We start from the raw sequence: 19,320 nt of genomic DNA on the forward strand, positions 1-19,320 counted from the left end.
GAGTCTTGTAAAGAAGCCTCCATGGCCTTTACCTCTGATTCCTCATCTGTTATCTCAGAAGGACGGTCATCTGCTCAATGTCAAGCTTCAATCTCTCCATCTCACAGCTTGGCATATTCTGTGTTGAAACATGGAAGGTCTCAGCTTCCTCAACAAGTTTTAAATGTGATTATGGAAGCTAGAAGGCCTAGTACTAGGAGAGTGTGCAGAGAAAAAATTTTTGGTGTACAGCAAAGAATTTGGAGATTTCAGAGCCTAATTTGAGTGTGGCTCTTCAATATCTTACTGAGTTATTGGACAAAGGTTTGTCTTTCTTCCATAAAGATTCATGCTGCAGCAATTTCAGCTCACTATGATTGTGACCCACCTTTGTTTTCAGATCCTTTGTTCAAGCAGTTTCTTAGAGGGGCAAAGAATATAAGACCCCCGTAGAGCTCCTACTCCTGCTTGGGATCTCAATTTTGTGTTGGAAAAACTTACTCTACAACCTTTTGAGCCGGCAGCTACTGCTGAATTGAAATATTTGTCATGGAAGACGGCTTTTCTGTTGGTTACTTCTGCAAGAAGGGTGTCTGAGTTGCAGGCCCTTATGGCAGTAGAGCCCTTTTGATTTTCCATAAGGACAGGGTATCATTACGTACTAATCCTTCCTTTATGCCTAAGGTGGTTTCTAGTGTGGCTTTAAACCAAACTATTCATTTGCCTACGTTTTTGCAGATCCTCAAAATAAAGGGGAAAAGATTTTGCACACTTTAGATGTACACAGGCAATTGCGTTATTATTTGAGCAGGACTAAAGATTTTAGGCAGTCTCAGCAGTTACTTGTTTCTTTTGCTTTAAGTTCACAGGGCAAACCTGTGTCAAAACAAACTATTTCTAGGTGGATTGGCTTTGCATTGCATTTTGTTATTCCCATCATGGCAAAGAGGTTCCAGCTGGGATTAGGCCTCATTCCACTAGGGCTACTGCCACTTCAACAGCATTTCTAAGGGGTGGCAACTAAGGATATTCTGGAAGCAGCTACTTGGAGTTCAGTGCATACTTTCTAGGCATTATCACCTGCCTATATACTCTAAGTCTAGAGCTGGTTTTGCCACAGCTGTTTTACAAGGCATGTTGTCAGCTCCTGCTACTTTATAATTTGCCAGCCTCCCTTACCTCTGCTTTGGGATTCTACCCAATAGTCAGGACTGCAGCAAGGGAAGACGAGAACATAGTACAGTTTTGTACCTACCATAAATGTAGATGTTCGAGGATTTACCCTCCCTTCCCTCTGTGTTTCAGGGTGATTGTGTAGGTGCCTTTACATGCTTATATTTTTGTATATATATTACTGTATATATTGTACATGTTTATTGGTGCAGGTTGTTTTGGGACTTGTCTTTTGGGTCTTCTGACATCTGGGGCAAGAAAAGACTGAGGAAATGACGGTCATGCATTAGTACCTGGCGTACTGACGCCAGTCTAAGGCCCATGACCCGGCGCCCAATTCTCTCTCTGGTATTCCGGCCGACTGGGACGCTGGACTATACCCAATACTCAGGACTGGAGCAGGGCATCTCGATCATCATCATTATGGTAGGTACAAAACTGTACTTTTTCAGCCACTGATTCCATCAAGCAGCACTGGTGAATAAAATATATATTCCTCTAGTGAGAATAACAGCAATTTTCTACATATTAATTACTTTCCTGGTCCTTTTCTAAAGTCTGTGATAAATAAGCTTTAGATGAAAATGGAAGTATATGATTAAGCTCCATTTCGTCAACTGGGCACCTCAGTGAATTTGCCCCTTTTCCCTAAGGTGGTGTGACTTTGGAGATGATTATATTTAGTAATGGGTGTCATTCCCTGCATAGGGGCATTGGGGGCTTTTCTCACACTTCACTCACCCAATGCACTCTTATTTTTCACTGTTTTTTTGTGAAATTCATGCAAGTATCTCAGCATTGAAATGGGGCTTTGATACCTACCATATCTGAAAAGGATTCGTACTTAACCCACAAAAGGAAGATCTACAGTTTGTCATGTACCAGTTAAGGGAGTCTTTGAACATTGCCAGAGAAGGATTATAGGTTTCTTTAGTCAGCAGTGTAGCACATTAGAACTGACAGTGCATACATAATGTGCTTTTAGTATTGGTTGTGTTGGACAGAGAGAGAGAGAGAGAGATGTGAGTTTTGCAATCTCAGATTTGACATACAGAAGTAGGGGTTGTGTGAATGTGCAGTTGTAAAAACAAAGGCTTTGGATTGCAACATTTTGTGGTTTTATGTGTTTTAGTAACTATTCATATGCCAAGTAGATGTAATTAATCACAGTGTATCCCCCACAAAAAGTAATACACTGTCTTCCACACGAATGGTAGCAGGTGCAATGATGATAGACCTCCCCCAACACACACACACACACACACACACACACACACGCACACGCACATGCACACAATCCTCCCCAGATAAAATCTACAGCAAATTTGCTGCAGTGGCTGTAGGTAATTACGGACAGAAGTGTAAGCAGCAACTGGTAGTTAAAGCATGAAATGCAGATTCAGCTGCAGGATTCTGCAAGTAAAACATGTTTAATGCAACATAAAAGTGTGTGGGCAGTGTTTCACTGAAATTTCACATGTATTCTTTAAATGATGCCTCTGCTTATGCCACATAGTAACATACCATGGTCTTGAAATCCACCATGGGATATTACTTTGCGACAGGTTGGGAAGGGATGCTGTTTGATTTATTTATTCATTTGTTACAGTTTGATAACTAGGTAAGTGGGCTGATCAGATGACCCTTTTCAGACATAACTCAAGCCAAAATAGGTTGAGGTACAGCTACATACAGAAAACATTTAAACAGATAATAGAAATATACATTTTACAGCATAAAGTATTTTACATTGTTTATGTGGTAGGCATTGATAATTTACAAGGTGTTCTAATTTTACATCTGAAACAAAAATGATAATATGCATAGGTAATCTTTACAGTAAGTAGTTACTAAATACTGTTTTGAGAGCAAATGCACTGGTTTCATTAGTGAGGTGCCCTTTTTATTTCGTCTTAAGTTTCCAGTGTACCTTGCTCTCTCACTTTGCTAGGTAGGTGATTTCAGAGTGAGGGTCCAATGTCGGAGAAGCTTTCTTTCCCATTGTGGTTTTGAACCTTGGCTTGATGAGGAGGATGATGTTTGTAGTAGTGTCCCTAATAGTGAAATTGGGGGGGGGGTCATGTTTGGAGTTTGCATTGGGGAGGGAGATGAGACAGTAGCCCTGAGTAAGTATTTTGAATAATAAGGTGCCAAAGAGGAAAGTGGCTCTAGATTTGGCTAGCATTCATTGAAACCATTTGAAACAAGTTAGAAATCTGCAGTAGTGCATAGGGGTTTATGGTGAAGAGAACAGATCTGCATATTTTGTTCTCTGCTGTTTGGAGTTTCCAGGTAATGTTGGTAGTAGAGTGGAAAGTGAGTAGGGGAAGTCCATATTCCAGTTTGGGGGTGCAGAGTTTTAGTTTGGTGAAGGTTTTACTGATAGCCATGTCAGTGTGTTAGGATAAGGTCAAGGAGTAATAAAGGACTGACCCAGGTTGTCTTTGTTTTGGTACAATATTACCATGTCTAGCTGAAATTCATGTAGTCAAGAGTGCTTGTAGTCTTTGGCATGTTACAAAGACCATGATGCTGGATTTATTAATAACTTGTTACTATGGCTCCAGTCTGTGTGAAAGGTACATCTGCATTGGAGCTTTTGTTGTAGACCATTGGATTTTTTGTGAGATTCAAGGATCAGGAGGTCCTCCCCATACATAACAGTGTAAAAGCCTGGGAAATCATTTATGAAAAGGGAGAATGGAAGAGGGTTTAGAACAGAACCTAGCAGTACTCCACTATGCAGAGTACTACATTTAGAAGTAGTGGTATTGTGGTATACCTGTAATGTTCTTTTTTCCAGGTAACCTTTCAACCACTGTAATGTGTTAGAACCTGAACTGAGTTTGGCTAGTTTGTGATTTAGAATGAATGATTAATGATTAACAGCATACAGCATCTATTTCAGGGTCCATGTAGGGGACAGTTTTTTAAACTTGTTTAAGATAATTGGTTTGAATGTTAATTGTGCGAACATGTTTTTCTCTGAGCTAATTTTATGATACAAAGGTATTTTAAGAAGAAAAAAAAATACAGGGACTTTGCGCCTGATACAAACATTCAGTCCTGAAGTAGTTCATTTCTTTGAGCTTGAGGGTTAAGTAGGGTCTGTTATTTATCCAGCAGCTGGGGGAATTTGTTGATGGCCTGGAAGGTAGTTAAAACAGTGACTGTTTTATAGTCATGCTTTTATTAATTTATCTTTTATATGAAACATAATAATGATTTGATGTTATGCTGTCATTTCTCCATGTCAGATCACACAATGGTTTTAAAAAAATATTTACTTGCTTTATTGTGAAATATAGTCACAGTCTGAAAATGTAGCTGTTCTATTATTTCTTATATCTTCATGCCTAAAATTGCTTCCCCTGCTCTTTCCAGTCAATTAACTTGTGATGTACCCCACTTTTCTTCCCACCTCCTTAGAAACAGATGTGTGCTGCTTATAACAAATTACTCCCTTGACTTTAAAAGTGACAATATTTTTGCTTCCCTACTACGGAAAGAAGAGAATTCTGTGCTCTTTAAGCATTCATTGACAGGTCTCCCCAAGTTAGCATTTTGTTTTATCTGTTGTGAACCAAGATAAACTGATCATTGATACCAAGGAGGGTGGGCTAGGCTCTGTTGTTGTTGTTGTGTCTTTCGGCTTTTCCTGGTTAGGGGTCGCCACAGCGGAACTCCGGTCCACTAATGATTGGCAGTAGATTTTTACATGCCGAATTGCCGGCCCTGATGCACAACCTTCAACGAAGGTACGCCCATTCATGCATGTCTCCACACAGAAGACGCTCTAGCTGAGAATCGAACAGGACAACGTCTTACTGTGAGGCGACAATGCTACCGCAGCACCACCACCGCAGTTTATTTGAAAGTCAACCAGTTCATTTGATACTATTCTGATTGCCATTATGGTGCCTTTGTATCTGTGTTCTTTTATTTTAATTTTATAGCAGCGTATGACTTGTTATTCCAGATTATGCAGCTGCACAGTTGCGACAGTATCAGAGGCTGACGAAGCAAATCAGACCCAATTTGGAGGAATATGAAAAACAGCGAGAGGATTGGTAAGTAAAACAGTCTTCTTAACCCATCTCAATTAGCATAATAACAAATATGGCAAATATTCATCGTGTGAGCTTTAGAATATAAGGAATTTAGTTTAGTATAATACAGTTGTCATTCAGTTTGGTGAATGTTCACTTGCCTGACAAATGGTATTGAAACTCACACTGAAAAGAAGCCTATTCTTGTTTTTGGATTGTCCTTTGAAGCAAAACTGTGCTGTAGAACTCCACACAACACAAGTGCTTGTGTCCTGCCTGAGATGTTTGGCAGTTCCTGCTGGTGTTGGCCTCAGTATTTTCATACCTCTGATTATCTGTACTGTAAAACAGGTGATGCCTCCACTCTAGTTCTATCACAGCATAGTACATTGCTGTGTACATGAACTGTGTGACACTGTTTTTAACACTTCAGTACTACTTTCTGTGTCCATCTCAACCACTGCATCTCTCAATCCAGACATCTGGCTAGTAAGTACCCTTGTAGCTGATATATCCCTTGCAAACATGCACACCAACACAGATCCCAACTTTAGCACATCATATTGAAATAAAACTTGCCAGTATGCAGAACATCCTGTTCCCAACTTCTTCCATCTTAATCGGGACAGAAAAAATAGAGGATGAAAATGGAGGTACAACACCTGAGAGGCAGCAGCAGCGAGGTAAGTTTTGTCACAGAGAGAGAGAGAGAAAACGAAATTGCACAACATGGTCTCGATAAAAGGTAAGGAAAATATTTAAAGCACCAGGTCGTTTCTTTAATATAATGAAGAACTAGATTTTTCCTTCCATCACCCAGTGAGAGTATAAGATTTGTAAGCTCCAGTCAGTTATAATTCCAAAGTCTGAAACCATTGTCATTGGTTTAGGCAAGCCCTCTTTGCTTTTATTGTTTAGTATAATCAAGAATTGGATAATTTTCATCTGCCATTTCATCATACACCATTGTCTATAAATTAAAGTCGTTTACACTGAACAGATGAACAAGTAATGTAACTTTCTGCATTATACAAGATTTTTTTCGCATTTAATAGTACTATGACTCAGAGCTTCAGGCAGTTGCTTTCCAGCCTGCCAGCACATAGGAATTTCTCCCTCTATAACTGAGTGTTGGTGAGTATGAGTACTGCCACAGGGATAAATACTCAGACAGCAACTTCATGCTTGAATCTCTTCAAGATGGGTAAGGGTCCAACCAGTTCACTGGAACATGAAGATTATGAGCTCAACTGAACTAGCAAAGACTTAAGCTCAGACCAATCCTGTGAGGAGGGAATTCTGGGATTGGAGAAGGTGCTGTATTGGCCCACACACTAGGAATGTATTACAGAGATAATCTTCATGTAGTTCACGGAGTCGGTCATAACTTTAAGGATTACTGCTGCAGGTGGAATCCAAAAACCAGTGTGAGTTTCAGAGCCCATCTCTTTCTCCTTGCTGTGACTATACATCTCCTGCCCTGTGGTCATGTACTTATGTCAATGTAAAGGCAAATGTATGGTTGGTCATTTTCCATTCTTTCTTGCTGGATGCTGTGATACAGTGAGACATTCAAGTATTCCATCATGTCAGGCCCCAAGTGGAAGAGAGCAGGTAAGTACCTTCTAGGGGATTTGTTTATTATTCTTTCTATTATAGGGTTGTTTGCGAAGGACTTGATTTTTTTGTGCATATGCCTGATGTTACCAAACATATGTCTGGGGATGCTGGCCAAGTATCCTTGCAAAAGACAAATCACTTTCAAAGACAGGCATGGCGAGTGTTTATACTGTTTAAGTCTCGGTCACAATGTCACTGTTTGAACCATTTGTAGAAAGTTTCGTCCAAAAACTATTAAAGCTAGAAGGGGCACCATTTTATCTCATTCAGATCATAAAATGTCAGTGGCATTTATCCAATGAACTTCAGTGGTGCCATATAGTGGTCATCAAGTGTCCACCCATGGAATTCACACACTTGGCCAGAGGAGTCCGAGGACACCCCAGGTGCTTCTCAGTCCAAGTGCCAGTAAAAAGGAAGTTTTGGTACAGGCTCAACATCTAAGGAGTTTACCTGCCCCTGATGGCACACACCCCCCATGGAGGCTGTTATGTCAGACAACTCTGACATGTCTGGTCAGATGGACTAAAAAGCAGAACTTTCCAATGACAAGTACTATATCCAACCAGTAGAGACATGCCTACTGAAGAAGCAGTAGAGGAGGAAGGATTAGCTGTGTTAGTAGTAGAAGACAGCAGCGTTGTTGCTGACAAGAGGTATTCCCTTGCTCAGTCTAAACTGCAGTCATTGGTCAAATGCAAGAGACTGCATTTGAAGCTTGCACCTCGTCTCATACCCAGTCACCAAATTGATTCTTTGTGGCTTTGGGCTTCTTAACTCTTTTGCAAGTCTGGCAAGCAGGCCCAGCCAGGCCTTCATTGTCAAGTGAATATCATCACATGCACAGCGAGGACTCATCACCCAATCCTGGTCAAAGATTCTTTGGAACCTGGTTTTGTCTAGGAAGAGGAGGATGGCCTTTTTAATCTACAAAAAATATAGATATAAGAAAATGGTATATACATTGATGCTGAAAGTAGCAGTGATATATCCACACTGTACAGTGTAAACACTGATCAGTTAATTAACTGAATATTTATTGCAGTTTAACTGTAGTCTGTAAAGACATATGTTGTAATACATACTACAGTAAATGCACCACACATGAGGACTACACAGTATGTACAGTACAGTTTTCTGTAAACATTGGTTTCTAATCATTAAAAAAAAGATTTGGGCTGGTGGATTACTGTTTTCAAAAGGAACAAAGGCTGTGCCTTTCTGCCCCCCAACTCACAATCAGACAATGACTACAGATGCCTCAAAGCAGGTTTGGGAAGCACTCTCTCTCTCGAGGCTTGAAGTTACAAGACACATGAACCAAATCAGAGGAAACTCCATGTAAACCTGAAAAAAAGAGGTCAGCAGTTCAATATGCTTTCCAAGCACTGAAACCCCTGTTGGTTCCAGGCACCCTGAGAGGGTAGTCACAAACAACTGTACTCATCACTCATTAGACCTATGATTGAGTACAATGCCCCGTTCGGAATGTATCTGACCAGACACCTGCTGCAGCTTGAAAGGCCCCAAAAGTTCCTCACCAAAAGGATAAAGGGTCTCAAAAATATGTCTTATGCTGCCCGACTGAAAGAACTCCAGCTCTATTCAGTCTCATACCGCTTGCTCAGAGGTGACCTGTGCCTGACATATAAGGCCATGTCAAACCCAGATTTGATGAATATGCTTCACCTCAAAAAATCTAGATCCCTCAGAACCACAAGGGCGGGAGACTTAAACCTTGACACGGTTATAAATAGAACGTGCTGGTGGGACAGATTCATCACCCAGAGACTCCCCTGTGCTGTGGAACAAAATCCCGGTACATGCGAGGCAGAGCACCTCGCTGGCCTTGTTCAAGAGGAATCTTGACCAATGGAATGGAGATCGCAGATATACCCCAGGGATTACTTCAGTGTCACTGCTTGACAGAGGCACAGCAAAATGATAGGCATAGTTTTTATTCAAACTAAAGGGGTGGCGAAAGCCACATAACTATGGGCTAGGCTTATAAATGCCCTTGGGCAGATAGCCTAGTATGAACCTATGAACAGACAATTGATTCTGCTAGACAAGAAAAGCTACTACCAAAACCTTGTACGTAAACACCAAAACAATCTCCAAAAGTTCTGGGCAGGTATAAACCAGCTTCTTCATCCAGGACAGTCGACCACCCCAACTCCATCAAACTTCACCCATAAATCCTCAGAGACCATTGCTGGTGCCTTTAATAACTTTTTCACTGAAACAATCCAATCCCTAGCTAACCAACTTACTCCCACACACTCTAACCCTACCTCTAATATACCCACTATTCATCCCCTCTTTAACTTCCAACCTGTCTCTACCACTTTTATCCAAACCCTAATCAAAAAATTAAAACCAACTATCCTTTTTGCTGACCTCCTCCCTGCAGAGTACATACAAAAAGCTGCAGATGCCATAGCATACCCCATCTCTATCCTGATCAATAGAACCTTATCTCATGGTGCTATCCCCTCCCTCTGGAAAATGTCCCATGTTATCCCACTCCACAAAGGTGGTAGTTCAACAGAACTATCCGACTCTAGACCCATTGCCATTCTTTCACCACTAGCCAAAATAATGGAGAAGTGAGTACATAAGCAACTAATGCATTATCTTATACAGAACAACCTGATGACTAATTCTCAGCATGACTTTAGGCCACATCACAGCACCACCTCTGCCCTCCTTTCCTTTACCAATGCCATATACCAGAACAGGAATAACAATAGACTATCCTCAGCCCTCTTTCTAGACCTGTTAAAGGCCTTTGATATGGTCAACCATGAGCTACTCATCCATTCCCTAAAATCCATCTCCCTTAATAACCATGCAGTTCAGTAGTTCTGATCCTATCTGACTAGCAGACAACAGGATGTATTATGGCAGGGTAGACTGTCCAGCCAGGTACCTCTCGCACTCTGTGTCCCTTAAAGGAGTACCGCAATTACAGACTCAAAAAACATGTTTAAAATGTCATGGCATGATGTTTCCTACACTTTAACAGCACTCTGGGATTATTTACAGGATTCTAAATATTTTTATATGTAATTCCAGACTCTGACCACCTGGAGGCTGGCATATTGACGTGGTTTGGATAAATCAGGTTGCCATCCAGTATCCCAGAAATCATTGTTTGGCTCAAAAATGTTACATCATGCAGGCCTCCGTTTGCCTAAAGTTCCTGTCATTTCATAGATGTTGCATGCGTACAAAGTACTGAGTAAAATAGAACAGTGTAAGTAACATTCCCAGCTGCTGAATGACTACTTAAAACAGAAGCAGTGCAAATGCCACAGAACACACTCAAAGTGCTGTTTACTGCTGCCCTTTTTTCTAATTCAGTTTAAATTGCACTAATTTGTGAGACAATGAATTCCAGTCCATTTACTTCTCCCCTCCCCCATAACACTTAGCTTCCCTAGCTGTCAGAGTCCTGAGGGTAATTTGACCTGGTAATTCCATTGTTTGGCAGATCTCAGCAGGGTGCTTGACTCATGTAAATTAATCTTTGCTCTAGCATTTCCTTTGTTAGAGGGGACATTTTTTTGCTGCACTATAGCCGTGGCCTTACTTGACTGCAATCACATCCAGTAAGGTCTTGCACCAAGGAGCTAAAGAATAAAACATTTATACTATTAACCAGTTTAGATCTTTATTAATTTAAGTGTTAAGGTATCACTTCATGCTTCCACCTTGTTAAAAATTGAGATTTACATGTGCAAAGTGTGTTGGTATGCAGTGTTTGCCTTCATATGTTTTACTCCACTGGTTGGTTTGCCAAAAAAAAAACCTTTTGCAGTGTCCCTGGATTTGTCTTTGTACATACAAACCACATTGCTATATTTTCCCCTTCCTTTTTCTTGTGTCCAGAAGTCACTTATAACAAAGTAATTTTTTTATTGATTTTTTTTTAATAAAGGACATCAAGGTTTACTTACCTTGAATCAGATAATGGATGCCACTGCATAGAATCACTGTTGAAATATTTGTGCATGGACAAAATCCCTTACTAAATCTATTTGCCAGCCTCCAGTTCAATAGGTGCTATGGCTTTAATATACTGGTGTGTTTGCTCATGCCTTCCAAATATCTCCACCATTACATACCAGTTTTGCAGTGTAGTAACCACCCGACATGCCCATACACCTTTAGCCATCAATATGCAGCTACTCTTGTTCATATGAGTATGCGAATTCATTTTCAGACTTAAAGTGTGGAAGCTGCACTGAATAATTCTAGGTGCTTGTTCAGGTTTCACATGGTGCTTGCTTAGAGCTACTCTCATGTTAAGCTACTATGAATATGTTGCACTGCCACCTCTGATACCAGGGTAATGTTTCAATCTTTCTATTCCCGCACTGCACACTAGCAGTATCTGGTGCAAATACAACAGAGAAGTATTCAAGCGATGCACCAACTAAGCATCATTTGCCGTGCAGAATATAAAAGTATGCATACCAAATTTCTGTATTTCCAAACATCGGTGTTACTACACTACTACTGAATAAAATGAACAGCACTCAGGCTGGGGGAAGGACAAGGGAGCCATGACATCACAGAATGGGTGGGTCTTATTATTTTAGTTGGAATCAGTTGACGGCTGTGGTGATGTCACTTTGGGGGAGGGAACTGATTAACAAAAAAAAAAAAAAGTACCTGCACTGCCTGGCCACGATGATGTCTGTAATTGGGCGTCTCCAGCAAGCTTTATTCAAACTTGAGCAAATCATTTTGTAAGTGAAACCATCACAGTATGAGAAGGTAGGCTTCTGTTACAGAAGTAAGGGGAATTATAAAAATTGTAAATGCTTTATTGTTGTTGCTTTACAGAGGGCAATGTAAATACGGAGGAAAATGGCCGTGAAGTTGAGGAATACATTAGAGAAACCTGTTGTACTCCTTTAAGACCCCTACTCTTTTCTGTCTTCATCAGTAACCTTCACACTGCCATCCCTGACGCTACCTGCATTCAATATCCAGGCGATTCCACCCTGATCTGCACAGCCTCCTTCCCATCAGACCTACAAATCTTAACCCAGAACACATTTAACACTGTTGAAAACTGTCTCTCTAACCAACATCTACTACTGAACCCCAGCAAAACTAAACTGCTACCTCTTTACTCCTACTAGTAGATGTACCCCATTTTCCTTCTCAGCAACATCCAACAATGGTACCTCTATCTCCCCGGACAGCCATACTAAGCTTTTAGGGGTAATAATAGATGATCTTAAATTCTATCTACATGTCAACAAAACCATAAAAAAACAACAAAAAGCTTGGTTCTTTATACAGAAACCATTTCTAACCCCATTAGCTAGGACCGCAGACGCCCGCTCGCACCTTCTCTCAACTCTTGTATACGCCTCCCCTATACTCTCCAACCTAAAGAAATCTGAACTTAGCAAGCTCTCACACAGCTATAACCATATTGCCAGATTCGCCACTGGCTCAACATACAGGACACATCACTGCCAAAACCTTAATCTTCTACAGTGGCTAGAACTGCCCGGTTTAATTCAGTTCAGTCAACTCTTAGTAGCCACAAAATTCTCTACCAACCTGAAGATACCCCCTCACTTAAAAATATTATTAAACCATACAGTAACTTAAGGCCTCTACGCTCTTCCGATAAGCTATTGGTCCAAATCTACAAAGCTAATAACTCAGCTGGCAAGTCCCTGTTTGCCAACTTCATTGGCAAAACTTGGAATTCACTGCGAACCAATCTTACCCTCAAACCCTCCCTAAGTCTCTTCAAAAAAGGCCTCAAACAGTATTTCAAAATGCACTGGCTTTGTCCCTGTATCAACCCCGATTAATCTCCATATTTATTACCCTACTTAGACAGTGTTGTAAGTAAGTCTTACTCAAAACTGTTGTGACCTGATGATTTTGTTTAAGATGACACACTGTGTAACTCAAGAGTCCCTGTTGGAGGGCTTTACTAAACTAACTTGTAAATTTGCTGGACTCTTTGTGTGATATTTTATTATGTATCTAAACTTCTGTGTAATCTTTATATTCTCTAACAGGAGCTTTTCTCCCTGGGCCTCCATTGAAAATGGAAGTATATCCAGTCGGAATTATCCCGGTCAACAAATGTAAAATAAAATAAGTAAATAAATAAACACTTGTTGCTCGTCTTGTGTTCATTTAAGTAGTTTATTACATACAGACACATCAGGATGGATGACAGGAACATAACTGACTGACTACTACACACATGCATGCTATCACTTTGGCTGCTAACTCAAAATGGCACTCTTGCTTGCACGTGCTCAGTACTTATATGAACGTGCCCACTGACTGGAATGCCGTTTAAAGGTATATCACACACTGATCTGCATCCTCCCTCTTTACTGAGCTGTCTCATGTAGGCAATGACATTTGAATAGGCATGCAATTATACAGACAATAATAAACAAAACAACAGTCATGTCCAGGTTACCATGTATCTGGAACTAGGTCTGAAAATGCGACCTGATCTCATAATGTAATAGTTAGAACTGGGTTTAGCAGCAGGGACATTCACTGGGGAATGTTCTGCTTCAGAACTTTCAGGAATGTTCTTAGGAATATGGATTGCTGACTGATGTCCTGTGGAACAGGAACATTGGACAAATCACTCTGGGAATTAGAGTCTTTATTATAGGTAAGATGCTGTAACATTGGCTTGGACACCCTTAATAAATGCTTCCGATTCTGCCTAAATTCCATTCCTTGTGATTCCACAATGTACGATCTCGGCTCTTTACGCAAACTTTTCACAAATTCAATGCGATCAAAACCCTTTGTGGCCTGCATCCTCGCTATCTCCCCTTTTAATGAACTGAGCAGTTTGCTGGCTTTATCATAGTAGGACTTCTGGGACAAACACTTTTTCAACAGTTTCACATGGAACCAATAAATTGCTGCTGAGTGATAATGTGGTTCTGGTTTGTTTTGACATAAGTCTCTGAGGAGGTGAAACAAGATGATTATGACAAGGACTGTTTCTGAGGTTTAGCAAGTTTGAAAAAAACATCGGTATTGTCATGTCTGGATTTCTCTAACAGCCGTTTTGCACTTTGAACTTGCACGTTCAGCCAAGCCATTTGACTGCGGGTATTCAAGACTACTCGTAATACGAACCAGGTCCCATGTTTCAGCAAATTATTTGAACTTTTGACTTGTAAACTGTGCACCATTGTCAGAAATTGCTTTGTGGACTTCCATGGACAGAAAAATGTCTATTCAACTTAGTAATGACAGTACTGGATGTCAGGTTAGGAAGTAGGTCAATCTCGAACCAATTTGAATAGGAGTTTACTAACAACAAGTAATGTTGACCATTCCACTCGAAGATAGCTGTGGCTACTGTCGGCCAAGGTAGTTCAGGAATCTGCTTAACTGAAGTGGTTTTCCTTGTTGTTGCGACTTTGTACTGTTACATACAGAACAAGATGAAAGTACTTTCTCAATATCTCTGGACATAGAAGGCCAAAATACTAGTCCTTCGCCCCTCTTTTGGTAGAATCAATTCCTAGGTGGCCACGATGCAAGATGTTAATGTACTCTTCTTGTGAGGAGTTTGGAACGATCCCTTTTGGACCTTTCATGATGATACCATTGTCGGACAAAATGTCATCTCTATAGAAAGTACTGTTGCACTTCTACTGGTAAACAAGATTGTTTTGAAGGCCATCCTCAACTGATAGAAGTTGAACTTCTGGAGAATTGGATCTGAAGCTATGTGAGTTCTAAGCTCACAAAGAGATGTGGAAGAAAAAATTCTTACTTCCATGACTTCAAAATCAGATTGCTCATTGTCATGCTGTTCAGTGGTTTTCCTGGGCGATCAAGATAAGGTATCAGCAAGTTAAAGAAGTTTGCCTTTTGTGTAAACAAGATTGAAATTGCACTTTTGCAATTTGAATATCATGCGTTGCCTTCTAGCAGGAGCTGTGTGCATTGGCTTTCTCAGTATAGTGACTAGAGGTTTGGGGGGTCAGTTTCTATCTAGATAGGTTGGTCGTAAATATAATCATGAAACTTCAAACATGCAAACACAATTGCCAAAAGTTCTTTCTCAGTCTGGGCATACTGCATCTTAGTCTGGGTAAGAATTCTTGATGCATAGGCTAATGGTCTGTCTTCATGAAAAATGACTGCACTTAGACTAAACTTAGAAGCATCACAGGAAAGAGTAACTGGTTTGTGAACATCATAGTAGCATAGAGTGGGTGAAGTGGCAATTCTCTGTTTCAAGACATCAAATCTCTGGTGTTCTGACCAGGACCAGGTTATATCTTTGTGTGTCAGCTCTCTTAGCGGTGCTAAACGTTGGCTTAAATCTGGAATGAACTTGCCTAAATAGTTGACCATGCCAAGAAAATGTTGTAGGGCTTAGACATTGTCTGGAGCTGGCATCTCAAGGATTGCTGTCTGCCTGGAAGGATCTGGTTATAAGCCATGAGCATTATGACCAACATAAGTAACTTTTCTTAGACTGAATTTGCACTTCTGAGGATTCAGCTTAAGATTCAGTTTGCAAGCTGTTTACAGAACTTTGTTGAGGTTGCTGTCATGTTCGACTTCATCATTGCCTCCTACAAGAATATCATCTACTTAATAGCACATGGATAGCCATAAAAAATGTGTTCCATCGCACGTTGAAAGACTTCACTGGCAGAATTTATTCCAAATGGCATTCTCAAAAATCTGTACCTCCCAAATGGCGTACCAAATGTGGTTAGCAATGAAGATTTTCGGTAAAGCAAAATTTGCCAGAATTAACTCTTTGCATCTAAGACAGAAAAAACAGTGACATTTGGCATGAGGGCAGAAACCTCTTCGACTGTGCACATAGGATGATGAGGCTGTTTCAATGCTTTGTTCAAGTGTCTTGGAACAATACATATTCTAATATAATTTGAGCTTTTCTTATGAGCTACTACCATGGAAGATACCCATTCACTTGGTTCTTCTGCTAGACAGATTACACCTAGCTGCAACATTTTGTCTAGCTTTGCGTTGACTCTGTTCTCCATAGCTACTGGAACTTTCTGTGCTGGTCTGATAACTGGGCTGACCTCTGGGTCTAACTTCATGGAGTACACATTGTTTGTCTTCAAAGATATCAGCATAATCAGAAAAAATATTTTGGGCAAAATTTGAGCTGTTCTCATTCATTCTTACATGGTGGGCTTCTCTGTTAAATGAAAGCAGTCCCATTTTCAAACTGTCTCTGAGGCCTAATAATGACTGCATGTGTTTTTTGACTACGTAAAACTGCAAGTCATAGCTGTTCACAGCAGAGTAACATGAAAGCACTAGACAGCCTTCCATTTGCATCTCTTCACGACCATAAGCCACAGACTTTACACACTTTGTCAAATCAAGTTGTTCTGCAGCTCTTAGTCTAGCAAACGTTTCTGCTGACTTATTACACTTTGAACCAGTATCTACTGTGAACTCTGAGACTCCCATTAATCCAAACAATACAAAAGATTTCATTAGTTTCCCGCAAGTCTAATGCATTGACTGTTTCACCAAGCACAGACACACCAACATAAAATGTAGGGTTGCAGCTTTTTAATTGATCAACTTGCTTCTTTGTATGCTCTGTTTTAATAAAAGAATGTGCCTTCTTTGAGTTACAAAACATTTTTGAAGTTATACCACATATTTAAAGAACGGCACTGTGGACCAAAAGCTAAGCACTTTTCTCATTTGGGTTCCTGGTTACCACCACAGTTATGACAGTTTAATAAGGCTAACTACAGGTTTTGCTGAGTCACCCCTGTGCTTTGCTGTGTGTACTTTGGGCCTTACTGAAGTTGCTTTGGGTTTTGCTGAAAGTTCCCCACCATTAGGCTTGTATCTTTTAACCTCGTGCTGCATACTATCTACATTAGTTTTGGAAGGTACTGGAAAATTTGTACACATATTGGTGTGTTTTTCTGTAAGCTCGTATATCTGACAAATCTCAGTGGCCTTGTTTAACGTTAAATCACTGTCTCAAAGGAGAATCTGTCTCACTGTGTCATTATTAATACCACACACAAGCCTGTCTTTTATCAACTCATCTCTTAAATCATCAAATCTGCACGTTTTAGCCCTACATCTCAAGTCAGTTATATATGTTGCAAAAGTTTCACCAGGCTTTTGATCTCTTGTGTAAAATAAATGCCTTTCTACTGTAATATTCATTTGGGGGTTACACATTTCTCTAAATTTGCATTTTAAGCATGCAGGGTCTTCCCACATTTCAGTTGGTACCACAGTATGGCAGTTTTCCCCCTCCCCTGCAAACACAGCAGTTGCATATACAAATGAACCCTCTCTTTCTATGGCTTCTGAACCAGCTAAACTAAGCAGAATAAATGCCTTTGTATGTGCGTCTTTGTCAGAAAAAGCAGCTTGTATGAAAATATCATATTCCTGCTCAAACACTCTCCAATTTTCTGCAAAGTTGTTATCAAACACAAGTGGTGTGGGTCTGCAAAATCCTTCTGCCATGCCCACAAATTATAGTAAAACGCAAAGAAGTCTTGACCCTTGTAATTATGTATGAACATGCACACACACCAGGTACATGTAATAATATTCAAATGCACAATAAACTCTTTGAAAGTCTGTACTTTGCAAAATATTCTTTGAAATGGCTATATTAGCAAAATGACTAAACTGCAATGCTGCACATACTTGCCAACACTTTGCACACCTTGGATATTTCGAATGGCTTTAGTTAATGTGAAAAAGTGGTACATAGCAAAAAAATGTTAGTTTTCTCTTTTTTTATACATTTTATGCGATTCGGATAGGGTTTGAAACATTTTCATAATTATTTCTAATATTTTTATCAATATGTCACACTTTCGAACATTTAATTTAATTAGAAATTCATTCTGAGCATTCTGAATGCTTTGTTTTATATTCATAATGAGAAAAATCATTTAAGCGAGTTTTAGTACCTGGAATTAGTTTCTGACCTGTTTGTGAGTCGTTTGAGCAGTAGGGATGATCCGCTCCTGTATATTCCTGTACTTCTAACTGGGTTGCCTCATGGTTGTGACTCTGGATCCCATTCTGACACCATGTTGCTCATCTTGTACATCTGATAAGAAGAAGAGGCTTGGGGGTTTATTTAAGTAGTTTATTACATACAAACATCAGGATGGATGGTAGGAACATTACACTTAAACGAACTAACTGACTACTACTATGTGCATTTGCTGCCCGAAAAGGGGGAAGTATAGGTGCGGGCATCAAATTCCGCACAAAGACTCCCATGAACTATGTTTTGTTCTGTTTAGGTCGGGAACTATGTTTTGTTCTGTTTAGGTCGGGAACACGACCATACTACCTGTAGCATCTGCCAGTCGTTCATTTCCAAAACTCTCCTCAGTCATCTGGCAGCCCTAAATTTATACCTAGAGTACCAGAGGTTAAAAAGACTAGCTTTACGAATGGATCCGGAGTCGGCCGTCAAGGCAGAGCTGCCTAAAAAGAAGGTCAAAGTTTCAAGGCCTACCATTTATGCTCCTCCGTCATCGGACACCCCTCCAACCATCAGTATAGGGGTTAAGGGACTTTCGCTACCACCAGCACCTTCAGCAACTTCAGCAACTACCCTTGAGGAAGCCACTTCCGAAGTACTGGTAGGCACGACCTCGGAGGTAATTCTGGCGGCTACTGCTGAGGTCAAGGGGAACCAGGCTCCACTGGACACCATTCCGCAAACCAGGAATCTGAAACCTCACCCATAGGCCAGATACCGGAAAGTAGGTCCTCAGCATCGACCAAATCTACTCCTTTAATAAAAGAAACAAAAGACAAAACATTTATCTGCTGCTTCTGAGGAACAACCTGATTGGCAATCCTTTTCCCAGTCCTTGCTACAAGCCTTCATGGCCCTTAGGCCCTCAGTATCCGCAGCAGCCACATCGCCTGTCCTAAGCCTTAGCTGCCTCTATCCTTCCTACCTTTCCCCAGGAGGAAGATGCCTCATCCTCTTCCTGTGATGAGTCAGTTACCTACTTCTCTCAGATAGTTTCTCCCTTGGACTCCATTGATGGAGACTCCCCCACTAAGGATAGTACATTTGGAAAAACTATTACTAAAATGAGGGAGTACTGAAAACATCTCGGATGACAGAAATTCAAAAAAGGTATTTTGAGTTGCTCCAGGTGGAATGACCCACCTCATCAGTTATCCCTCATGTGATTCCAGCATACCTGGATGCCTTTACATCAGCCTCAATGACTCCTGATTCTCAACCTCCTGCTCCCAAGAGACCTGACCGTTTTTATAAGGACCCAGACGAGCACAAATTTTTTTGTAAAGCCCCCCTTGATGGACCCTGCAGTTATAGCAGTGGCCCCTGACAAGCATTTAAGACTCATTCCTTCCTCCTAACGCTTGCCTTCCGACAAGGATAGCAAGGTAATGGACAGGCTGGGGAAAAAGACTTCTTCCACTCTAGCCTTTA

At 40.6% G+C, this 19,320-nt stretch overlaps 1 protein-coding gene across 1 annotated transcript in view; it reads left to right on the forward strand.

The window, feature by feature from the left end:
* The window catches only part of SYF2 (SYF2 pre-mRNA splicing factor), a 669,776-nt gene that overhangs the window by 421,986 nt on the left and 228,470 nt on the right, over positions 1-19,320 (forward strand). Inside the window, exon 5 of the mRNA XM_044060077.1 lies at positions 5,132-5,222. Coding sequence (XP_043916012.1) covers positions 5,132-5,222 — 91 coding nt within the window. The remainder of the gene's footprint in view (positions 1-5,131; positions 5,223-19,320) is intronic.

This window comes from Protopterus annectens, chromosome 1.part2, assembly GCF_019279795.1.
Source record: "Protopterus annectens isolate FY-2018-M chromosome 1.part2, PAN1.0, whole genome shotgun sequence".
In the NCBI taxonomy this organism is placed as follows: domain Eukaryota; kingdom Metazoa; phylum Chordata; order Ceratodontiformes; family Protopteridae; genus Protopterus; species Protopterus annectens.